Below are 26,495 nucleotides of genomic sequence, written 5' to 3'. Positions count from 1 at the left end.
CGAGTATAACAACAGGTTCGTGGCAACTGTTCAAACGGCTGGGTCTAAATTCTTCAAGGCCAGCCGGGCCTTGAAAAGAACCGGAAAAATCTCAGACTATATCCTCAAATTGATGGATGTAAGACGCCAAATGACCCTTCAGTCCCGACGATGCTTCCCAGTATAGGCAGCTAAATAGACAGATCTCCAAGCCTGACTCGCGATTTACGCCGCCACAATACATATTGTGTCAAGGCGGCCATAGAGCGTAACAAAGGCTCAAAAGTATTCCCACGAGATTGGTCTATCGGGCAGAGCCAACTGACAAAGCTGAAGACCGGTAACGGCAGGGTCGTTTCGTCTAAGCCCGAACTTTTGAGGGAGGTCGAGAAGTTCTATGGACAGTTATACACGTCTGCATGGGCACCTGTTACCAACAAAGCCTAAAAAACCCATGAGCCAAATTAACCGGACACTATGCCGAAGATATCCCAGACGTCAACCTGTACGAAATTAGTGTGATCCTAAAACAGCTTAAAAACAACAAGGCGCCGGGTGATGATGGAATTACAACTGAGCTTCTGAGAGCTGGTGGTACCCCTGTATTTAAGACCCTCCAGAAACTTTTCAATTCCGTCATCCTCGAGGGCAAAACGCCGCAAGCATGGCATAGAAGTATAGTGGTGCTGTTCTTCAAAAAGGGCGATAAAATGCTTTTGAAGAACTATTATAGCCCTATATCACTTCTGAGCCATGTATATAAGCTGTTTTCTAGGGTTATCACGAATCATCTCGTGCGTAGGCTCGACGACTTCCAGCCTCCCGAACAAGCCGGATTCCGAAAAGGCTTCAGCACCATAGACCACATACATACGCTGCGGCAGGTTATACAGAAGACAGAGGAGTATAACCAGCCACTATGCTTGGCGTTCGTGGACTATGAGAAAGCCTTTGATTCGATCGAGACCTGGGCGGTGCTTCAGTCTCTCCAGAGGTGCCACATTGATTACCGACATATCCGTCAGACCGCCTCCAGGATCTGATCTCGAAGCCATCCGACTGCAGCGGGGATTCATTCAAGGTGATGTCATATCGCCCAAGCTGTTCACCGCTGCGTTGGAAGATGTCTTTAAGCTTCTGGACTGGAACGGCCTGGGCATCAACATCAACGGCGAATACATCACTCACCTTCGATTCGCAGACGATATCATGGCAGAGACCATGGAAGACTTAAGCCATATGCTCGATGGCCTCAATACAGCTGCCCAAGGAGTAGGGCTCAAAATGAACATGGACAAGACGAAGATCATGTCAAATGTCCATGTCGCACCTACTCCCATAACAATTGGGAACTGTACTCTCGAAATTGTTGACGAGTACGTCTACCTCGGACAAACAATCCAGTTAGGCAGGTCCAATTTCGAGAAGGAGGTCACTCGTCGAATCCAACTCGGTTGGGCAGCGTTCGGGAAGCTCCGCAAAATCTTCTTGTCCCAAATACCGCAGTGTCTGAAGACGAAGGTTTTCAACCAGTGTGTGTTGCCAGTGATGACTTACGGTACACAGACGTGGTCGCTAACTATGGGCCTTATGAGAAAGCTCATGGTCACTCAGAGGGCAATGGAGAGGGCTTTCGGAGTTTCCCTGCGAGATCGAATCAGAAATGAGGAGATCCGTAGGAGAACCAAAGTAACCGACATAGTCCAAACAATTGCGAAACTGAAGTGGCAGTGGGCGGGGCACATAGTTCGACGGACAGATGGCCGTTGGGGCAGTTAAGTCCTCGAATGGCGACCACATACCGGAAGACGCAGTGTTGGCAGGCCCCCCACAAGACGGTCGACGATCTGGTCAGGATCGCCGGAATACGTTGGATGAGGGCAGCGCTGGACCGATCGTCGTGGAAATTTTATGGGAGGCCTTCGTCCAGCAGTGGACGTTTTCCGGCTGATGATGAATGATGATGATGATATTAATTTGTATTTGTTGTATAAATCAATAACGTTCTATACATATTATAAAGACATATCATTCGCAGTCTGATAGCGGAACGGTAAAAGTGTGCTTAAGGACTATGTAAGCACGCTTTTCTCCCTAGTCGTGTGTCAACTGTCACTATCTTCCACCAATCACCAAGAATATTTTAAACGACTGGAGTAAATGCGGCAATGTATAGACATAGGAGTTGAAAGTTTATAATGGTGTAATTTGTGGCATGTTCCATATTATATATATATATATATATTTAATATCCTGGTTATTAGCTTCTAGATAGTATTTTTTTAGCTTTACTTTGAAATTTTGCTAAGATCATTAGGTAATGTATTTAATATCCTAGGTGTATTACCTAGGTATTAGTAATAATAGTTACAGGTTCTTTTACCATATACATTGTTATATTTAGGTAGACAAAACTTATTTAGGTAGGCTAGTTTCCTCATATTTTGTTTTCTTTCATATTTCTTAACATAACAATATGTATTATTATATTCCACATTCTAATTAGCCCCTTCATTGCACTATAAAATTAATAAGAATCAAATTATATAGAAAGTTACCCTCTTGTATTCCTTCTGTTTGATTGGCGCTTTCTTGATAGTGAAACTGTGTTCGGGCTGATCAAGCCCCACCATCGCTAGAACGGTATCATCTAATCCTGTAATATTGGGCCAGCCAGACCATAACTGAAAAAGTATTTTTTTTTAATATTCTCTGTAACCAAGTTCCCAACACCCACACACACTCTATACATTTATACAGTCAATGTTCTTTCATATATGCTCTTTGAATGAATATGCCAGCTGCCAACCACAAGATGGTCTCATTCTCGGTAGTCTAACACCTAAGACACTCTGTCTAGAGTCTAGACCATAGTTTCTCAACCTTGTTTTGCTCACCGCCCACTTTGAGAATATGTTTTTTTCTAGAGTATTTTCGTGTATTTTTTTGCCTTTTTAGACTATATTTTTTAATCTACCCACGCCCCATCTGCGCCATCTCAATGCCTCCTAATTCCCCTCCCCCCTCCCCCCGAAAGTCTCAAACGGCCACAAGGGGGCGTTATCGCCCACGTTGAGAACCTATGGTCTAGACGAATAAATTATCTAACAAAGAGGATGTAAATACTATGTAATAAGAGGCGGCTGTTTCATACAATCGAATGAATAGGTTTTTTTTACAGAGTTTCACTAGGCTGTTATCTAAGGTTAAACTTGTCAACAAGAAACTTTACAAAAGGAACCATTAATATAATATTATACTCACTTGATGCCTCACAGGTATGTCTAATAATGAATACACATCATTCTTAACCTCCTGCACAGTTTTTGTGCCGGGAAAACTTAGTTTATACTCCTTGCCGTTCTCCTCTTCATTCTTTATTGATAGTATATATGTTGCTGTTAGTCTTTCTGCTATCCTAGTAAAAAGATTAATTGAAGTATGTATTATTAGAAAGAAAATACAAAAATTTCTAGAAAATTTATTGAAGTACTTTGCGGAAATCCTTAATTATCCAAATTATTTGAGTTTTCTTTATTGTCGATTCCGCCAATATTTGTCATTAAACAATTCGACAGGTGTTTCGCCTCTACACGAAGCATCCTCAGGACGTGTTGACTCGCCAAAATCTGGCACGAGACTCGGACTTAGTCTCAGACGTGTCGAATTGTTTACTGACAAATGTTGGCGGATTTAACACAAAGGAAAACTCAAATCATTTGGATACATTTCTAGAGACAATAACATATTTTTTTTTAAAGTAATAAGATAAAAAAAATATTATTAAAATATCTATCATACAAGGTAACATAATTAGAATAAAGAATTTGTTATGTTTAATTTTAAAGTGATTAACTTCACTTCTAGGATTAATACACAAAACATACAAAATTTTATGACGATACGTCACTTGAATGGTAAGCTCAGTTGGTAAGAGCACCGGCACGGAACGCCGGAGGTCGTCGATTCGAGTCCCGCATCGTTCATAAAATTTTGTTTTCAAATTTTATAATTAGAATACGAAAAAAATTAAAAAATAGCATTGAAAAAGGCGCCATTCCAAAAATTTTTACCTTGCACTGATATGTAAAAGTGATCAAGTGATTGAGATTTGACTCCATGTATTAATTCAGATACTTACTGTAGGGATTTATTAATCGATAAAAATCAAGTTAAGTATACAACAACTTAACAAGTCATGTACTAAAACCTTCCCTGAATCACGCTACCCATTGGTGAAAACAGCATGAAAATCGGTGCTGTAGTTTTTGAGTTTGATGATTTGATGAGCAGACATACAGATGCGGTGTAGTGCTTTATTTATGACAAAAGGGATCGAGACTAGCAGGACGTTCAGCTGATGGTATGGTACGCCCTGCCCATTACAATACAGCGCGCTCAGGATTCTTCAAAAACCCCAGAATTCTGAGCAGCACTACAACGGCGCCTTTATTTTATAATATGTTGTAATATATAGTAAGAAGTAAAGCAGCCTAATACAAAATACTTGATAACTAACTCATCATCAGCCATTACTCTATCAGCAGCTTTAAGTCTTAAAACAGCATTCCTTGGAAGTCCTAAGCTTGACAGTAGGGCAGTAGAAGAAGCCTTTGACCCACCCAAACCAGATATCTGCTGCTGGCACACGGGAATACCAAATACCGCTTCTAATCTTTTTCTTAAGTCACCTGGAAATTGAAACAAACATTTCTATATTTGCTATTAACAGGGCTCACTTGATGATAGGGCCTACTGCATTATTTATAAAACTCCTCTGGAGTTTTTATCACCCCAAGTACTATGGATATTCACAAATTAATTGTTGTTAGAGCAGTACAAGAAACCGATTTGTATTGTGATATGAAACATATAAGTAACTTAAAATTACACTCGACTGCTTTTTATTTCATTCATTGGTGTTTCTTTTTACATTTTGGTAAGAACAGACAACATGAGCAAGGCTGGTAAGGTCCGGTATCTCCACCAAAGCAGAGAGGAAAGGAGATGTTTTTTTTTATTGAATAGGAGGACAAACGGGCGTACGGGTCACTTGTTGTTACGTGATCACCGCCGCCCACACTCTCTTGCAACACCTGAGGAATCACAAGAGCGTTGCCGGCCTTTAAAGAAGGTGTACGCGCTTTTCTTGAAGGTACCCATGTCGTATCATCCCGGAAACACTGCACAAGGAAGTTCATTCCACAGCTTTGTAGTACGTGGAAGAAAGCTCCTTGAAAACCGCACTGTGGAGGACCGCCACACATCCAGATGGTGAGGATGATATCCTAACTTGTGGCGTGTCGCGGCGATATATATTTTGATAACCAATCAGATTTCGTTATTTCCACATCTCCTTTCCGCTTAGCTTCGGTGTAAATGGATCAACCGGGGAATAGAGATGTCTCATTTGTCTATAGAATTTTGTACCACGTCAAGCGATCAAGCGGCGCGGCAGAGCGGAGATGCGTATAGGCGGCCTGCCCGCAGTCGCGCGCCCCTTTCCCCGCTGCCTTCTCCCCCGCGTCTCGCACACCCTAAAGCGTTGTTATAAACACAGCTCACTGCTCACATCTCTCCGCTATGGTGGAAATAACGTGACAGCTTCGCAAGTTATCTGCTCTCGTCTTTTCCTCCACTTTGGTGGATATCAGGCCTAGTAGGCTTTTCCATTACAATGCAGTGTCACTGCAGGATTGAAGGAACACCAACAATTCTAAGCGGTACTGCGACTGTGCTCGTCACAAATTGTATTGTTCTAAGATAATACTCCCGCATACAGGTCCCACGTTATTATGGCTCAATTCGTGATGCTGGCATTGTAATACTTGAGCATCTTTCATATTCGCCCGACCTAGCTAAGGTTCAAGGGTTTATTAAGGGTTGTTAAAGGACAGAGATATGAAGTCACTGTAGTACAGGTATTTGTAGGTGTGTATAAATAATTTCACTGGCTTCGGCACCCTTTTAAACGAAACACAAATACCGAACGCGGCAGGCTAATAACTCGGTTTTATAGCACGCGAATAGAATTCTGCATAACACGGACATACAACTAAATAACTCGGGTATTTCCGATTTTAGTTTCGCGGACCTTGCACGTGTGTCAATTGTGTTATAACAAAGTTAAACTAAACAAACAATTGGAATTACTTGTTAGGAATTGTGATTAATTATTATTATTATTAACTAATTCACCCGACAGACGTTGTTCTGCATATAATAAAATTATGTTTTTTATTAATTTGTCAATAATATATCATAACATCAAGAATTATTTCGTAAAATATGCTCCTTGTTGTTATAATGAAATTGTTTCACAGCGGAACTATCAAACCGTGCGTCACTAAATTCTCTCATAGAAAATATGTCCATACAAAACAACTATCGACGACGGGGTACACATCAAAGGAAAAACAAAATTGTTGTTTTTAATTAATTCCGAGCATTTTCATATTTATTCACCTTTTACACCTTCTCTAGACTTCCACAAATAATTCAAGACCAAAATTAGCAAAATCGGTCCAGCCGTTCTCGAGTTTTAGCGAGAATAACGAACAGCAATTCATTTTTATATATATAGATAGATTACGAGGTCGTAAAAACGCATTATAGCGAATTAGCCTTATAACGCGGAACTGTATATTGCTATAGCCTTATACGGGGTATTTCCTGATTTGCTAACATACTACTATCTAAATGTTGAGTTACTACCCAGTTCATTATCTCGCGACCTGAGGTCGATGACGTCACATCGTCCTTTGTTACGGTGCGCAAAACAAGCATCACTACGATATTATAATAAATAAATAAACTACGATTTATATTTTCAGTATTATAGATACATGTAAAGGTGTTGTGTTATGATGCTGATGATTTTTACTATAATCATAAAAAACCAATGAAATAATCCTGGATTAAGTAAAATGGTATTTATTTTTCTGACAGTACTAATAGTTATAGCGACACTGAACAACAGAAACTACAGAACTATTAACAACAAAAATTAAAAAGTGAAACATCAAAAACAAAGCAGTGATAGTACGAAAATATCCCGACATGTACCTAAATGTTATGGAACTGCAAACCGTACTGACACAACTGGACGAGCGCGAGGGGGTGAAAGGGGAACGGGAGGGGACTTCACGTTCGCGAGGTGCAGAGATAAAGTGGACGTATAGTAGTTATTTCTCGTGTAGAGGTTAAACACAGTTTTACATTGCCGAGTAACCCGACCATGCGGTTGAGGGTTTAGCGTGGGCCAATTCTCCAGTTGATGACTCATATAACCACTAACTTTAAGCTGTGCGATTGGGCTTTAGGTGAATTCTACATGTAGGATGACAAATCAAAAATAATTCCGAATATCCGCAATGGCCTAATTCATGCAATTTATTAATTACAGCTTTGACATTACAATAACTACAAAAAAATAATGGTCCCATAAAACCATCTTGATGGTTTGTCTGTGGGATCAGCGCAATCTTAATAATAACATTTAGTAACTTAGATAAAGTATTTAATATATATGGGATTCTCTTTTTTAATTTTCTATCTCCGTAATAATTCCTAACTAACTAAAGACGTCACATAATGTCAGTCAGGTGAATTCAAATGTACTTGTGAATGGAGAGTACTTGGAACTTGTAGACACCACAGTTTTTTTGGGTATTACTTTAGACGCAAAACTACAATGGCGTCCACATATAGGTAGCTAGTTTGGCGAATAGACTTAGTTCTGCAGCATTTGCTGTAAGGAAAATTCGCCAGCTCACAAACGAAGACACGGCACGTGTCGTATATTTTAGTTATTTCCATACTGTTATGTCTTACGGTATATTACTGTGGGGACACGTTAATGATATTCAAACGATTTTTGTGCTGCAGAAAAGAGCTGTTCGAGCAATCTACAATCTGTCCAGTAGACATTTAAGAGAGATAAATTGAAGGAGATCAACATATTAACATTACCTTGTCAATACATATTTGAAAACCTAATATTTGTGCATAAAAATATAGATCGTTTTAAAAAAAACAGTGACATTCATAACTGCAACACTAGAAATAAACATAATCTTGCTCTGATTCATACAACGCTAACGAAAATAGACAAATCATTCAGAGGACAATGTGGCCGTTTTTATAATAAAATCCCTGAAGAAATTTGCAAACTACAATTAAAAAGTTTAAAATATTTGTTAAACAGAAACTTTTAAAAAAAGCTTATTATACAATTAAAGATTATATAACAGATAAAAGTACATGGGATTAAAGCAATGTAAATAATTTTAAGGTCTGCATACTATTTTTATTTATAAGCAGTAGGACTGTATTATTCTATTATTTGTATACTTTCGTGACTTCAAAAAGTGATGCGGTTATCCTATTTTAAGAAATAAACTATTTGAATTTGACTTGATAGACTGTGTCACCTTAAGAAAAATATGTGTGAACGAACAAGCTTGTCCTGAACTTCTCGAGCTTTTGCCATTCAATGTTCCTGCCATGACTTTACGCACGCACAGAACTTTCAACCTACCGACTCCTAGAACCAATATTGGGTTTCGCGCGCCTCTTCACAGAATGTATTCATCATTGGATTCTCACATTAATATTGACCTGTTTTTGCACACCTTTACTGCTGCATTTAAGACTAAGTTAAAACAACAATTACTGTCCTTACCTTAAACCTTGTATTTTTATTTATTATTATATCCCTGTCTGTGTCTTGATTTATATAATACTGTGTATTCGCCTAAATATTCTATTGTTTAGTTATCTTACCGCTCTGTTGTCATGAATGTAAAATTGTATTCTTTTGTGTTCTCAGTGAAACTATTCTAGGATATATCTAATATTGTAATTTATTTAACTTAATTTTGTACTATAGTTATGTATCTGTTTGTTTCCTTAATCTATATATATAAAAATGAATTGCTGTTCGTTAGTCTCGCTAAAACTCGAGAACGGCTGGACCGATTTAGCTGATTTTGGTCTTGAATTATTTGTGGAAGTCCAGAGAAGGTTTAAACGGTGAATAAATGCGAAAATGCTCGGAATTAAATAAAAACAACAATTTTGTTTATCCTTTGATGTGTCATCCCCCATCGTTCAGAAATCAAATTGAATGAATATTTTAAAATGAATAACATAATAATAATAATAGAATTTTCATTTCTTTCCAACTTTCTTAGTAGGTAAAATATAAATTTAATTTTAGCTCAATTTGAAAATGAAATTTTTATCAACGATAAATCTTAATTTTTTGTCATATGTGCCTAGTAAATAAATAAATAAACTCTAGGTACTCCATATTTACCATCAGATGTAGACCTTGTCTGGTGAGCATCACATACCAGGTTTGCACTACGCTGCATACTACTGCTTGTTGGTAGAAAAAGACGCTGCTGCGTTTGTTTCAACCCGAATAAAAGAAATATGAAACAACTTATAATACTTACTGACAGTAGCAAAACCGGACATTTTAATCTCCTGTATCTTGTTATTACAATTAACTTGTAGTTCCACTAAATTTGTGATATTGTTCATAATTGACGAGGTGGATGCTTGGTTTCTATCGTCTCTATCTGTAATATTATATATTTGTAAAAATTATTATAAGAATAAGAAAAATTTATTGCAGTACCATATTAGTTACATAGATTTACAAAATATCTGTTACAAAGTATATGTTGGTTTAAAGTAAGTAACCTTAATTTTACAAGTATTCTGGCATTCATTCACACTAGGATTCCCTGTGTCCTGAGGTCCAGTCTCTTTCCCTATAATAGTACAAAATAAAAATAAAATAAATTTGCGTGTATGTGTGTGTATGTATGGATGTCTGTGTATGTGTTTGTGCTAAGTAAGAAAAGAAAATTGCTAATGTTGGTATAATAATTTAAATTATTGTTTTTTAGTTTAGTACATTTATAAGTTTTTCTGTATCATTGTAATTTAAAACTTTTAACCAATCAAATATTACTTTTTTACAACTCCTTATTATATAAACAAATTCAGATATTTGTAAATGGAACACTCCAAGAGTAGGTGGCAATTTAGTGTATGTGATTGTCATATTTTGTTTTTACGCTGTGGCATGTGTGCAATGAATTTAACAAAATTATTGTGACCATGAATTTATACGTTCACTCTGAAGTCAATAAGAAATATGCAGGAGACTTCAATTGGAATTTGAGATGAGGCTCGATCTCTTATCTCTTTGTATTCCTGGTTCATTGAATACAGATGTAGACATAATTGTAGTCTTCGACCATTTACACGAAGATTCTTGCAAAACCCAAAAATTCTGAGCGGCACTACAATTGAGCGCATCACCTTGAGACATAATATTTTAAGTCTATTTGCCCAGTAATTTCACTAGCTATGGCGCCCTTCAGACCGAAATTATTATTATTATTGAAAGACGATAATAACACATAATAATCTAAGCATTTCATTCAATAAAACATTACAATATCATCAAGAAAATGATATTTTTATTGCTAGCTGCCATATATATATGCCATAGCAATTGTCATGAGATTATCCATAAATGATAACATTTTTGATAGTTTTTTGTCTATTAGGAGTTAATAGAATAGATGAATACTTATTGATAGATAACTGTGTATTGTCTATAGTATTTAACAAGTAATATGATAATAATACAGGTATTACTTCTGAGCAATGGCATATGACAATCAGATATTCATTATTAAAAAAAAAGTACTCTGTGAAGGATTTATTACAAGTAAAAACAATCCCAACTACGAAGTATGGATCAAATGCATACAACGGCTTAAATGTAATAAATATTCACATTTTTACTCAAGTATGGCACATAACATACATTGAAATATTGGATACATCAACCTTTAGAGCTTGAATTTATTGTTTGTGTGAGGATGCTCCGTGAAGATGATGGTCGTGGTTATTGTCATAATTAGTAATTACATCCAACAAATACAAGTCAGGTAGCAAAAGTGTATTTAATTGCAAAACTCTCAACGTACAGGCTTGATTAGCGTTTTTGCAAGAGGGTCATCAGCTTCTTTATTGAGCTTAGCATACAAGTTATTGTTGAGAGTTGCAGCTCAGACCCTAAGCGCATGAATATATACTAGTCAAAACAAAATAAGGGCCACTTGATTTTTTTGGCCTCGCTAGCGATAATTTATTTTTTATGCATTCTCAAGTAGCTGATACTTTATTGTGGTGTTACCTTATTTGTTTACACACTTTTTTTGAGCATGCCACCCGCATAATTGTTTAAAGGTAGTTTTAGATAATTTATTGTAACCACTTGATTCTACCCGATTTTAAGACGGATTTCAACTCAGTCAAATTGACGATTCTCTCTGGAACACTGTTAGTTTCGTTTGACTAGTGGCTGAATTAACATTTTAAAAAAGTTATGCCAAGAATTCGAAGTCATATGGACTTGCCAACCGTAACTAGGGCTGTAACATTGCTTCAAGAAGGACATTCGCCGCGTTCTGTGGCGTTGCAGCTGGGTTTTTCCCGGCGAGTGATCCAGAATGCTTGGAATTGTTTTCAAGACACTGGGAGACCAACCAGGAGACGGGGACCTGGCAGAGTGCGAGCAACTACAGCACAGGAGGACCGCTACGTGCGCTTGACTGGGCGTAGAGAACGCTGTATAACAGCCCGTTCGTCACAAAACCGTTTGCAGGCGACCGGTACACGTGTTAGTGATCAAACTATTAGAAATCGTTTACACGAGGACCAGCAGTTCTCCAGGAGAGTGTGGTGCGGATACCATTAACAAGTGCTCATCGTGCAAACCTTTTATCATTCGCAAGGCAGCATCTGGCGTGGGATATGAATGATTGGAGCACAGTATTGATTAAAGTTAAATTTTTTAGTGATGACCGTCGCATTAGGGTGTGGAGGCGTGAAGGTGAACGATTTTCGGATGCTTGCATCCATAAAAGTGACAGATTTGGGGGCCCCAATGTTATGTTATGGGGAGGAATCTCTATGTCAGGCAGAACCGAGCTGGTAATTCTATACGAAGGCACAATAACAGCTCAACGTTACATCGAGGAGGTCATAAGACCTCATGTGGTCTCATATGTACAGAGAATCGGCGCAAGATTCCATCTGATGCACGATAATGCTCGCGCTCATACAGCTAGGGCCACCAGAGAAGCCCTAGAGGAGGCTGGTATACAGGTGTTGGCCTGGCCTACAAACAGTCCGGATCTAAATCCCATTGAACACATGTGGGATTTACTAAAACGCAGTGTTCGAAGCACAAACCAACTCGTGCACAATGAAAGACAGCTAATAAACGTTCTGAAATCAAGCTGGGAACAAATTCCTCACGAAACAGTGGTACACCTGGTGGAGAGTGTACCTTCTAGGCTTCAAGAATGCATTAGTAATCAAGGATGGCATACTAGATATTGAGGAAAGTCATAAATCAAGAAAAATTTTATGTTTTTTTTTCAGAATTTTTTTCCTCACTAATTATTTTTGCAAAAATGTTAATTTTTTAGAAAAAGTGGAGAAAATTTCTTTTTTTAATGGAATGCATCATTATTTTATGCTGTCTACAATAAAAATCAATCAATTTATCCAATTGAATCATCAAATCAACCTTTAAACCTCAAGAATTCATGAGAATACTGTAAAAATGTGGTGGCCCTTATTTTGTTTTGACTAGTATATATTGCTGGTTGGCCCAGGCTGTCTCCAACATTATTTCTTTTGCACACGGATGATATGTTGGACCTCTTAAGATGCTTTGTTATGCTGATGACAGCATTATAAATGGCATATACTCAAGCCATACAGGTATATCCCGGGAAACCAAAAATAAGTCCCTGTTAATGTGTTAAAAAATGAACTCTGTTTAATAACCCCTAAAACACTCAAGTTTGCTCTTTAACCAAAAAGCAAAACACCCTTAATACCTCTCTTAGTATTGGGAGTACTGGGTCTCAAGTAACTTGAGCAATTTCCAATTTCATTGTCATCTGAGTGACAATTATTGATTATGATTGAGTACATTCTTTGTAATCTAACATTCTGAAAAGTAATTCAAATGGCACATCTTCACCACTTCTCCCCCTATAGAAAATCCCTAATTATAAGATTCAATAAGAAATCAAAAATAGGCCTCATCCAACTAGAAAATAACTTTGTTATACATAACAATTACAGATTGTTACTGAAACTAGGATATGTGCCTCAATGAGAAATAATTTAAAGATAAAATCCTTTACTAACCTGCTTGCTACAGAATAATAATACCTAGAAGTGGACACAACCAAATATATAATTATCTTTTGTATACCACATGTACAATGTATATACTAACCCCCTTATTCATAATAGTCTGCTAACTTATAGCATTGCTAATTCTTACTCTGTCAAATATATAATTATCTTTTGTATACCACATGTACAATGTACATACTGGAATAGTAAATACTATGATACTAGAAAAATTGAAGCTAAGAGCCATTGAGTGAAGGCAGACGCCTTCAATATCTTACTAAATGTCCAGTGTATAGACAAGATAGACTACTAGATATTTCATCTTTACATAAAAGGTTGAGTACAAACTGATGTTTCTCTCTGTCACCTTTACTGATGCCTATGTTGTGTCAATAGACTGCTTTACAATAATATAAATACTCACCAGGTGGGTGTGTTTTTGGTGTTATCACAGATATATCATCATCAATCATTTCTACATCATGTGTGTTGTTTGTTTGTGATGCAGTGTTGCCATCTTGGGGCATCACTCGGTTTATGGCTGACTAAAAATAGCAAATCAAATATTAGGATATTCGCAAGCAATTTAATACTTAAATAAAAACTACCTATCTCTCTATCTACCAAATATTATATTTCATAAATTTTCCTTGCTTAGTGTGTTCTCATTACAAAACAAAAATATGTTCAAATAAGTTATTCTGTTTTCCTATCATAAACACTAGCAGGTATGCATATTTATTTTAGATGTGCATGATAAATAGATTAGAATAAAAGACAAAGAAAATTTTCCTTTGTTTGTGAATGACCAGCATTTTAATAAATAATCAATTCTCACTTTGAATTTGCACAACCTCAATAAAAACACTAAAAGTTAATTGTGAGATACATACCAGAAGGTCCCAATTGGCTTCTTCTAAGTGAAATATTGCTTCAGCAACATCTACATTGGTAATGCTCTGCAAGTAAAAGATATACTATACATAGATAGGTACTGTATATTTTTAAAAATACTGTCGCACAAGCAGTAAGCATAAAAGTTATTTAAATTAAATCTTTCATATATAATGACGTATTAAAAATTAAACACAAAGAATAATATCCGATAATACCTATTGTGTTGATATTATTTTAAAAGCCTCTATTATCAGCCTGTATGAATTGATGATAAATGTATGATACAGCTAAAACCATAATATTAAGTTAGTATTTATGAAAACTTATAACAAAGATACGAAACGATTCACGATAACGAAATTTATCAGTCACTGTTTTTGTTCAACACATAACCTGCACAATTTACTTTAATTAATAAAGATGAACAGAGAATTCATATAGAAACCTACCTGAAAGTTTGCTAGAATTTCTTCTTTATTTTCAGCCATCGTGATCACTTTTATCCTAAAATCCCGATGTATTTTTCCAATAAATATGACATTTAAAAATGCAAGCAAACCAAATCTGAAATCCAAAGAGTATAATGAAGCTGAAATCAGTGAGAGTGACACAGGACTCAGAAGTGACAGTAGCTTGTACTTTGTAGCAACTCGCTACTTAGCTGGTAGCTAACAATTTATCATTGTTTTTAGTTTTGGTAGCTCCAGAAATGTGCTTTGTACGTACCAAATAAAATAAAAATTTCTCTAAATAATCAAGCATAAAATAGAATTGGATTTGCTTTTATCAGATGGAATATTGTTTCTTAGAAACTACTACGAGTATGTATTGAACGTTATTGTGTAATTGACGTTGACGTTGACTTAATCAATTGACGTTACCTAAAGCCGCTGCTTGATTGTGCGACTTCAATCGTATTTATCTCGGAGAGTGATCTACAATAATCTAGCATCGCACCACATGCAATAAACACATCTATCTGTATATTATGCTTGTGTAAATTTCCCAAACACTTTTCGTTCACGCAACTGTAGGATACGACCTTATTGACGTACAATAAACAGCTAGACTCACAATCACGCTCAAAAATTGCCTGAAGAGAAACTCTGCCTACGCGTCTATCAGGCTGAGTTTTTCTTTAGCTGTGTTTCAACCGCGCTTAGAATAAAACGCCACGCAATGATAAAGTGTTTAGAGTGAAAAATTGTCCAAGTAACAACATATCCAAACTTAAAAATGGTGGATGGATTGCCCCCTTTAAATTTGGAATAAAATTGTAACACACTTGATGTCAATTGCTAAAACAAAATGTTCTTGCCTCGTTTACACTATTATACACGTATTTGACAAGTTTCATGCAAATTACAAATACAAGTAGTAAAAAAAAAACTTCTTGCTCAAAATATATTCTGAGCGGCACTACAATTGCACTCGTCATACATAGAATGTCAAGCCTAATTTGCCCAGTAATTTCACTAGCTACGGCGCCCTTTACCTACGGCGACCGAAACACATTAATGCTTACACATTACTGCTTCATGGCAGAAATAGGCGCCGTTGTGCTACCCATAATCTAGCCGGCATCCTGTCCAAAGGAGCCCCCCACGCGTGCCAAGCTCTAAGGCTCAAAATAAACAGCTACTAGAAATTTATTTGTGCTATTTCATTGCCAGATGTATCTCATCGCTCTTGTCCCACCATGTTACAGCTAAATTCAAATAATAATGCACACACGTATTTTAACGTAAGTATCCATCCCTACTATGTGATGATAGTGATATGTTGGACGCATCACACCTCCAACATGCATTGCTCTGCAGATGTCAGTAGGTACTGGAGATGCCATATACACAGACTATGCTATGGACTCTCGGGAAATCGACGACCAATGGCGGAAGAAACTTGTGTCTTCTAAAGAATCCTCACTTGAGAAGTTTGAAATGGGAACCTTGCCAATTTAACTTCCAGAAGTTTGCGCGATAACCACTAACAAAACCTCCATTTGTCGTATCAGCGCTGTTCGCTTTTTAAGAACACTTCCCATAATGCTTCGCCTAGTATAATTATAGCTAGTATATATAGTCGCCTAGTTCGAAGAGACTGGAGGTCATACATAGAGCAAGGCAATACTTCAAGCAGCCCCACATTCTGGCGCTTTACAAAGCGCAGGTCAGGCCACATATGGAGTATTGCTCTCAACTCTGTTCTGGCGCACACTAGTATAAGCTCAAATCTTTTGATGTAACGTAGAGCTGCTATTGTCGGAGATTCAGTATTTTGTGTACGGGTAGATCACTTGGTATTGTGTAGAGACATTGTTTCATTGAGTATCTTCTACTGCATTTATCACGAAGAGTGTTCGTAAAAGACTTTGACTTTTCTATAAGGCCGTCAATGTTCCTGTGGCTCCTTTGGTGTGGTAAGAAGATGGGCGGCGGTGGTCACTTAACATCAGAGTGCCAAGTGTAAGATTTTTTTACCTATTTGATCGCGCAAAAATTAACTACGGCTCATCAAACTTAGCCCCCCAAAAAAAAAATTTTTTCTATTTTTGAATTTTCAATATCGCATATCGTTAGTTCGTAGTTTGTTCTTAATTGTTCGCTATAAATAATTGTTTGTTCTTTTGTTGTTTATTTAAAAACAATTAATTAAAAATGGGGGGATACGCCTACTATTTGGTTCTGGCACTCGCTGCCCGCTGCCGCGGCACGCTACGCTCAGCTCGTGCGTTGTTTTTACTGTTCTAACATAACCTAACCTAACCAATTTAGATGAATTGCAAATTTAAAAAAAAAATCGAGAACAAACAAATGTTAATAGAGAACAATCAAGAACAAGTGCGAACTAACGATGTAATAAAATAAAAATTAAAATTATAAAATAAAAATAAAAAAATCTGGGGAGCTAACTTTCCTGAGCTATTAACTACGATTTCTATGGCTTTGAAAGAGCGCCATCTAGTGAATGTAGAGAAAAACATAATAAGGTCCATCATCAAAACGCTTGTTTCTTATTTGTTATCTTCCCTAAAATAACAGATAGTTGTAGGTATATATAAAGATACTCTGTGATCCGCGGGTTTGTGTCAATGGCAGTTGAAGGCCGCCCTTCACGAAATTCGTCATGTAAAGAAACCCGGCCTCTCTCAAAATTCAGCAAACCATCGCCTCACGGTGCTCAAGCAAGGTGCTTCTCTCCCAAAAGCATTTTGAAGACGAGCGGCACAGTCTTGTGGAGAGAGAGAATTTTTAAAATAATAAAAAGTCATCTCTCTATTATCTTTTCGAATTAATTCCATTTTTGTTGCGTACGTAGAGCTTTGATGTGTGATAAAAACAATTGACAAATGATTTCCCGCCAATTGCTTTTTTTTATTACTAAGAAGGTTACAACGTTCCAAAAATATAACATTCGAAATTTAAATAGTTCCGACAGAAGTGCAAAACTTTTAGTGTGCCCCATGAATTTTACTTTATGGACCTATATGTATATTTATTTGATTTAGTTCGGAATTTATTTTTCTAAAAAGTTGTTTATTTATGTTTGTTAAAAAAGTACTCCTATTTTTCTGTCGATTGAAAAATCAACTACAACCATTTGCTATGAAATATTATTTTCATAATTTCAGGACTAAATCTTCTTTGAGAGTCTTTCAAAAATCAACATTAAATAATTTTCCCTTAAAGCTAGTTATTTCATGATTCAGATTACCATAATTAAAATGTTTTCCATAGATTGTGTATGTATTAAGGTACATACACACTTTGGTCATTTTTAACTGATATAACGTAAAGGCGATTGCCCAAGAAACATTTTGTATCACAGAAAGTTCAGAATGAAACATGTGCCGGGCTAGAAGATTAAAGTTACTTTAGTCGAGCTTGCGCACGAGAGCTGAGCGTACGCGCACTCGATGCGAGCTTTTATTCAGAATAATAGATCGATAAACCGCGCGTGAGTGATTGATTTTATTGGCTTACACGATATCAAAGCATAAAGGATTCAAGTAAATATTTTTATAATAAATAGCTTATTGTTCATATATTTTTATCTATCGGGCTTGTTTATGAGAATTGAAAATATTGCTCATACTCATGGCCAGTTGCGATATTAAGTTAATCTAATCATATTTTGGACCATAAATAATTTTGGCACGGTAAATTTTTTAGTCAAGCGTGAGTTGGAAGTCAATTTAATAAAATGAGTGTCACCTATGAATCTGAATCGATTGGCAGTATAAGAAATTGTATATTTTATTCATTTCTAGACTTTTGCTTAGGTAATTAAGTTACTAAGACAAAATTCGTTTCAAAAAAATCTTTTGGAAGTTTCAAAGTTTCTTTTTGGATTTCCCTATACGATTCCTTTATTAAATGTTTGATATTTTTAAAATATCAAACATTATAAATATAACATACTGTGATTTCAACGTTTTGAGATTTTTTTTCTATTGTACCTTAATATACTTGATGTAATAAAAAAGGCCCCAGATCTTGTTGAACAAACACCTCAGGGCATAAATTGCTTCCAATCCAAATTATCTAAACATTCTGTACACATAAGTACTTGAAAACTCTGAATCATATTTAAGATACGTATTCGAAGAATAATTTAAAAATATAACAAAAATAAATCTATAATTAGCTCAATTGAAATCACCTGAGCAACGGTATCAAACTAAAGATATAAACATTAGTAAGACTTCAATTTTCCAAATCCAAAATCTGGTAGATTAACTCAAATTCGATTTAAATCACTTGAAAGATGCCTGAATTTCGATGAATGTATAGAACGAATGCAAGAAACTAAGCGGTTTTTTATTTTTCAAATTGTAGTTCAATTAATTAATATATACTACATTAAGCCTGGTGTGACGATCGTAATTCTATTCCTAAGGTGTGGTATTGCTTATAAAGCACTACCTGTTTATACGAGTAGTAAACAAAAACCTTTTAACATTTATTTTGAATTTTTCAACACCCGTGTTTTATACATTTTCTGTGATCCTGTTTTATCAACAGCATATAATTTGTGCAACGAAAGACTTACCAACTCGGGTTAGCCGAGTAGTAACAGTGACCGGTTAACAAATTTTAATTTGTTCCTTGTATTTAAACTATTTTCTATAATATCATTCAAGTCAATTTGTAATCATTTTACAGGAAGTATGGCTTCCCGACCTGCGGGAGCTCATATTTGCCACTTCCTGGTGCTTGTTTTAGCTGTGGCTAATTCGGTTTCCTTGAGCTTTGACGAGGGTAAGTGATATTTTAATAGTGGAATATAATATATTAATTAACGATATCAATTATTATTATCATTATATTATTATACACATAAAAATTTTGGTTATGGTTAGACTAAGTGCTTTGTTAACAATATTATATATTATATACTTATAATGGCAGGAGATCTCCTGGGACTCTTGTCGGTATGGTGGTACCACAAGGGTCTATTCTTGGACCAGTCCTCCTTCTAATCAACATAAACGATCTACCTAACCTTTGTAGAAAAAAAGACAAGGTTACATTGATTGCGGATGACACTTCACTCATATTCAAAGTGAAAAGAAGCCAAGTTTTATAAGACGAAGTAAACAATGCTCTATCTGACATCGTGTATTGGTTTAGCGCCAATAACCTATTGTTAAATAGTCATAAAACTAAATATATTAAATTTACGGCGCCAAATGTCAAAAATGTAGATGCGAATATTTTATTCAACGGGGAGGTGGAACAACCGGTGGCATATGATATATTTCTAGACATTACTCTTGGAGGATACTCTAAGGATTGGCGAATAGGCTTAGTTGTGCCGCATACGCGGTTAAAAAAATTAGACAGATAACAGACATAGGTACAGCACGACTAGTTTACTTTAGTTATTTTTATAGTATTATGTCCTATGGAATTTTGTTATGGGGCAGTACAGCCGATATTAATACAATCTTTGTGCTACAGAAGAGGGCTATTCGCGCTATTTATAACGTAGGTCCTAAAGAATCATTAACATAAATAATTTAAGAAATAAACATTTTCACTGTTGCATCTCAATATATTCTCGATAATGTTCATACGCACACATTAAGGAATTTGCTAGAACTTGCGACAATCATAATGTTAACACGAGGAACAAACATAAACTTGTTATGCCTACTACTTGGTTAAGTCGATATAGTAAGCCTTTTATTGGGAGATGTATATGTTTTTACAACATGATCCCAAAAAATGTACAAAACAAATGTGTTACAAAATTTAAAATAATTGTTTAAAAACGTTTGTGTAGTAAATAAAGGTTATAACATAAATTATTTTCTTAATGATACCACAGACTGGAAATTAAGCGAACACCCTCAGGCTCTTTAATTATAAATCCCCTCTGAGTTTCTTGCGCCCGTTCTTCTCAGGTCTGAGGCACTCTATTTTCAATGCGTGGTAGTTTTTGACGTTCTTTATGTGATTTTAAATCTTATTTTGAATAAAAACATTTGAATTTGAGTTACGATTTTTTATTATTTTAACGTTAATTATTTAATTTACTGAAACTGAGATGGATATTCGATATTATAGTAGGGCTGGCAAGTATTGGCGTGTGGCAAATGATTTATTAGTAATGGCATAGAGAGATTTGATTACAATATAGTAAAGGAAAACTTTTAAGATAATTCGTCGAAGATATTTAATCCGTCATAATGCGTATATACAGTAGTTGGAATCACTGACAGATGAATTTATAAGGAGACGTGAATAAAATGTAACAGTAGAAGTTTTGAATTAGACAGTTTTATAAATAAATGTTCCTTTTTGAGAAGTTTGTATTAATGGTGGGTAATTTTAAAAAAGAGATAAAGTAATTGAGATTTTAGTGTTATTTATTCAATGAGGCAAATATATATAAATGTCTTGTTAGTTTAGTTAAAAACTTAGTACTTTGAAGTATTAACGATGGTAAATTAGTAACATAACCCTTTTTCGAGCTGTAAAGTTTTTCAACGTATCGAGGTCTGGTCTATGTTATGATAAGTGTTCTCCTATTTCCGTCATTCAGCCCATTAGTTGGGTTTATTTTACCGTCTGGTCATTCCGACTTTTCTGGAATGTTCGCAGACTTCTTGGAACCACTTGCTATTTGTGCCCGTTAGTCTGTATTTTCCTAGAATATATTAGTAACTGTTTCTTCTGTTCTTTAATTGGATTTCATTGGGTATGTCCGTTACGCCGAAAGTGAAAAGTGGTTTATTTAGTGGTATATGTCTAGTTCCCACCTTGTGACCGATGATGCACTAGGTGGACCCGCGATCTGGTCAAAATCGCCGGAATAGATTGGATGAGGGCAGCGCAGGACCGATCGTCATGGCGATATTTGGAGGAGGCCTTTGTCCAGCAGTGGACTTCTTCCGACTGAAACTATTATGAATGATGATGCGTCTTGTTCGTGTTTGCCCGTCATAATTCAGATAAAACTATTGTTTAAGATGCCGAGCCAAGGTGTTAGTCTGGGCGATAGTCTCGATATAGCTTCTTTCGAATATCTGCAGTTTGTGAGGTTTGCCCATATGGTGAGGTTCAATCTAAATATTATTTACTGTATAATAATTCTAAGAATGATTATGGTCAAAGGCGGCCCTACCCATTGCGAGGCTCTCGGCGGCAGGTCTTTGCGAGGCCCTTAATACTTCGTGAAAAGTATGTGATGCGAAAGTAAATCTAGTTGTTGGGTTTAGGTATTTGTGGTTTGCGGAGAAATGCTAAATATATTCATCTTACTGCATAATGAATTTTTCAATTTTATTTTGAATGAATTATTAGTTAACTAACTTTATTTTAATTTACCGTTATTTTAAAACCTTAATAAGCAATTAAGAATCAAAATCAAAAGTTTTAACATAAATAATAAAAAAAAGTATAGTTAAAAAATCCCACGGATTATGGTAGTACAGAATGTATGCTTGATTTGCGCTGTGGTAGGCCATAAAGAGATATAATACAATATTGTTGTTGTTGTCAAATAATGAGATTGATTCAATTCAGGGTCACAGATGTCAGTGGGTCACCGAGTATATTGGGAGCCATATCGGGTGTGATTGGGCAACATTATGAAGCTTTTCGTTTGTTGCGTGAATCAGTGAGTAAATATAACGTTACGAGCGTCTTTGGCCATTTAGTCAGATTTTGTTTAAAATTTCTTGAATTATATTATACTAAAGTATATTTTTCTATACATATATTAATAAAAACTCTTCTCTTGTGAGAGTACTCTTCGGACAGTGCATCGTTTTCTTTAATATTTCTTGGGTGCTAGAACAAAATTGACCTTTTCTCCCCCAAAAAGGTTTCACCCTGTTCATCTTCATTTGTTAAGCTAAACTAATGTCAAATAATGTCAAATTTCGTGTTGTGTCTGGTTTTAGTTTTTCTCCAAGGCGCTGAATTATGGACCCTTGACAAACTACGCATGTTTTAATAATGAAATCAATACCTACCATCAACGTTCGCAAATTGGGCTTCTCACTTACAGACAAGACAAGAAAAACTACGTGATCCGATAACCGCTGTTGCTTACGAAGTAAAGCGACCAGCAAGCTTAAATGTTATACATAAATGTTGTTTGTAACTTACAGTATTGAATTAAATTGAGATCTTGATTAAATCTAAATTATATAATAATGATATCATGGTCGTGAATAACATTCGAGCCACCGCCTACATGCACCTTAAAGTAGTTTGAAAGGTGTTAGAACACAATGAAGGCGTAGGACTCTATAATATTATTAACTACTAACAACTTAAACATTTCATCAGCACAATTATTAATAACAGAATAACGGCCGTTTTCAATAACCTATCTATCTTTAGTTTAACTTACGGATACATTGCTGTCACCGTTCGTTGTCAATGACAAGATCTTATCTATCCATAGTTATGTCCAATACAGTTACGGCCGTTCCCAATATTCAGTCTATCTCTTACTTGAGATAAAAATCGTAACTATCATTGACTTTTATGTCCCAATAAACTTATCGACGGTAACTCACCGTTGTTTGTCAATGGGACGGCGTATAGCTTACCAGCTAGAAGTTTGTATGGAAATTTCAATTCAAGCGTCCCAATATAAGACGATAAGAATGACTTATCGGGTATATTGGGACAGCTTCAGATTATTGACAGCTAATTACTGACAGTAGAAGGTAGTAATTTATCTCTATCTGTAGATAGTATATCGGGAACGGCCGTTATAGTCCTATGCTATCAATCCTGTCAATAGGTTATTGAAATGTAAGTAAGCGTAAAAGGATAGATTTGTCCACGTCCGTTATTCAGAAAACAAACATTAAAACGGCCGTTATTCAGGCGCCTAACCGAGATATCAACTGGGACGTACCTCTGTCAGAGGATAAATTTGGCGATACATAGAGAGGTAACGTTTTACCAGCTTCGTCATAACTGCCGACTGCGATCTTTTATGATATTTACTTTGTATATTTAATCCTCCCTTCCAGTGGGAGGCTCCTTTGCACGGGATACCGGCTAGATTATGAGTACCACAACGGCACCTATTTCTGCGGTGTAGTAGTAATGTGTAAGCATTACTGTTTCGGTCTGAAGCGCCGTAGCTAGTGAAAGTAATGGGCAAATGAGACTTGACATCTTATGTCTCAAGGTAACGAGCGCAGTTGTAGTGCCGCTCAGAATTATTGGTTATTTCAAGAATCCTGAGCGGCACTGCTTTGTATTGGGCAGGGCGTATCAATTACCATCAGCTGAAGGTCCTGCTCGTCTCGACCCTTATTTCCATAAAAAAATTAATAGTTTGTTTGTTTTAGTTTTGTTTCATAAATAGATGTCATACTAATTATTAATAGATGCTATATTTATGCGTAAAGCGCAAAGCGATTGGAGGACTGTGAGATGTAACATTGTAAGTGTTACGGAAACGCACAGAAAGCTATAATATATAATTTATATTATGATAATAGTTGCCGTTACTCCCACGTCTAATAAACTAGTTTCTGCTCGCTACTTTTTTTGCTTAAGGCCGTGTCCACACGAACAATAAGCGACGGCGAAAGAATATCATATAAATACTCCGTATCTTTCGTTCCAAAGTTTGCTTTTTCCGTGGTACGTTGTATGTGGACCCGATCCTAAACTCGTAGTTCTCCATCAGGCACTCTTAATAATTTGGATTTTTAAATGTAATAATAAATTAATATATTTCCTGTACGAATAACAACGTGTTTCGTGGTTATCTGTCGAAACGTTTAGCTCTGAGAGCATTAGGAACAAACTCAAATTTATAGTATTATAATATATAATAGGATGTTAGACATAAAACGCATAATTATTGCGGCTAATTATGGAGGCCTCCATACGGCTAATGTATAAAAAAATAGGCATTTTAAATGTAGTAAGGATCAATATCATTCTAGAACATTGTATTTTAGTTTCGAAAACTATTACGCCAGCAGACATAAAGCAGTTCAGTGCGCTTATTCTTCCAACAGCTCACTTCACAAAAACCAACACTTGAATCAGAAAAACACATTTACTCTACTCGTATATTTTGAAACCTTTGGCTTCGCCTCGTAGGAATCCCTAACATTATTTATTATATGCTACACAAAATTAATATTTAAAGTAATACTACTACTAACTAATTCTCACTTGTTGTAAACAATTTTCAATTAGAAATTAAATTAAATGGCTGCAGATTCGTTTTAGCCCAAGTAACTTCAAAATTTAACACTGTTTGAAACTACAATATCGCTCCAACGATTATCTAATGTTGAAAGTTATTCTTCCGCTTGAGATGGTCCTTAATCATTTTCTGTTTCTACGATTTAATATTTAAATAAAACACTTTTAAAGGATTAATACGTGTGTAATAGTGCGCCATTTATTGCCTCGGAGGTGGTATTTGTACCATCTGTCTATAGCAATTACTAGAATAATAATTTTACGCAAAAATCTAATGTAAAAACACATTTACAATTACACGTTGTTTAATCCTTTAAATGTGTTTTATTTATACGTGTAACACTCGCTTTAATCAAAGAAAATACTATGATTTCATATTGGAATTTCGGCTGTAAATTTTTATGACAAAAGTTTTTAACGATGTCGTCTACCGAGACGATTTGAAAATCTTGATCACTTTTTTATGTATGTATTAACATGGATGGCAATCCGAATAAAAATGAATCCGTATATTTTTGGACCGGATTGTTGGGTCTACTGTACCCAATATAATAACTTTAATTAGGTTCATCTCATGGAAAAGTGTTAAGTGGTATTGTTTGCTGGAATAAGATTTATAATCATAATTAATTTAACGAAACATTCCGGGTGTCTGTTGTTGTAATTAATTCTACAAAATGCGTCACCAGCTATGTTTATCTAATCATAATTCGAACAATTAAGAATTTACATTAGAGTACCAGAAGAAATTATTAATAGAACTTTGCGATTATAAACATCGGCTTTATAAAATGGATATTTATATGCTTAAGAAACAGCTGCAGTTCTTTGTGCCGACTGTTTTAGGATTTTTTGATGATTATTACCATGTTGTGTCTATTGAAATCTGCTCAAATCGAGAAACGTAAAGTTACGAGGTTTTTTAATATCTATAATCTATCTTATAATTGGCCGTAGTTCCTGAAAAACGTTCCAAGCCACAAACATCACATTTTAAGGAATCCCTTATTTCTAGTGAAATAATAATGAATAATGAAAATCACTATTAAGAGCAAAAAGGTGACGATTTTTGACAATTTCGACATGATTGTGGTTTGGATCGTTTTTCTGGAATTACGTCCAATTATAACTACAGAGTAGGGACAGCTACTTTATGTAGAGAGTATAGAAACGAATATACAGTTTTTGAATTAATATTAAGTTTAAACGTATATCTTTATATTGCGCTTCAGAGATTCTGCCTAGTAGCGTTCTTTGGTTGTCTAATGTCTATGTTCGATTTTGCCTCCTATTTTTTGCATTTCTTTCTTGAGTTACTCTTTACTTCTTTATTAATCAATGCCTGCATGTTAATAAGCTTAAAATGCAGTATCTTTTCCGCAACTATTTATACAGTTTCAAGGCACTACCAACTTTATTTGATGCTTATTTCAACCAGAATGGTCCATGCATATAGATGTATTGACTAAGTAAGAGAAATAGATGAAATATGATTAGATAGTGTAACGTAAAGAACGTGTTATTTTTTTTATAAAAATAAGGGACGAGACTCAAGAAGTTCAGCTGATGGTAATTGATACGCCCTACCCATTACAATGCAGTGCCGCTCAGGATTCTTGAAAAACCCAAAAGTTCTGAGCGGCATTACAATTGCGCTCGTCACCTTGAGAC

The 26,495-nt window shown here is 35.7% G+C and overlaps 2 protein-coding genes across 5 annotated transcripts in view; one reads left to right on the top strand and one right to left on the bottom strand.

Moving 5' to 3' along the window:
• The window catches only part of LOC126972072 (FAS-associated factor 1), a 32,996-nt gene extending 18,284 nt beyond the window's left edge, over nt 1-14,712 (bottom strand). Inside the window, exons 1-7 of one of the 2 annotated variants that reach the window (XM_050818650.1) lie at nt 14,574-14,712; nt 14,121-14,186; nt 13,652-13,772; nt 9,441-9,566; nt 4,499-4,670; nt 3,244-3,397; nt 2,538-2,663 (exon numbers count right to left, since the gene is read on the bottom strand). In XM_050818650.1, the coding sequence (XP_050674607.1) occupies nt 2,538-2,663; nt 3,244-3,397; nt 4,499-4,670; nt 9,441-9,566; nt 13,652-13,772; nt 14,121-14,186; nt 14,574-14,612 (804 nt within the window). In that variant the 5' untranslated portion in view covers nt 14,613-14,712. Of the gene's footprint in view, nt 1-2,537; nt 2,664-3,243; nt 3,398-4,498; nt 4,671-9,440; nt 9,567-13,651; nt 13,773-14,120; nt 14,187-14,339; nt 14,418-14,573 lie in introns of those variants that run through there. The other variant, XM_050818651.1, reaches the window with a different exon arrangement.
• Nucleotides 14,713-17,948: 3,236 nt separating this feature from the next.
• The window catches only part of LOC126972051 (cartilage oligomeric matrix protein), a 35,126-nt gene continuing 26,579 nt past the window's right edge, over nt 17,949-26,495 (top strand). Inside the window, exons 1-2 of one of the 3 annotated variants that reach the window (XM_050818626.1) lie at nt 17,949-18,081; nt 19,290-19,385. In XM_050818626.1, coding sequence (XP_050674583.1) covers nt 19,295-19,385 — 91 coding nt within the window. In that variant the 5' untranslated portion in view covers nt 17,949-18,081; nt 19,290-19,294. Of the gene's footprint in view, nt 18,134-19,289; nt 19,386-26,495 lie in introns of all 3 variants that reach the window. The other 2 variants (XM_050818625.1, XM_050818627.1) reach the window with 2 other exon arrangements.

Source organism: Leptidea sinapis, chromosome 25, assembly GCF_905404315.1.
Source record: "Leptidea sinapis chromosome 25, ilLepSina1.1, whole genome shotgun sequence".
Taxonomy (NCBI): Eukaryota; Metazoa; Arthropoda; class Insecta; order Lepidoptera; family Pieridae; genus Leptidea; species Leptidea sinapis.
Note: the sequence above shows the minus strand (reverse complement) of the source record. Positions and strands in the feature narration are given on the sequence as shown.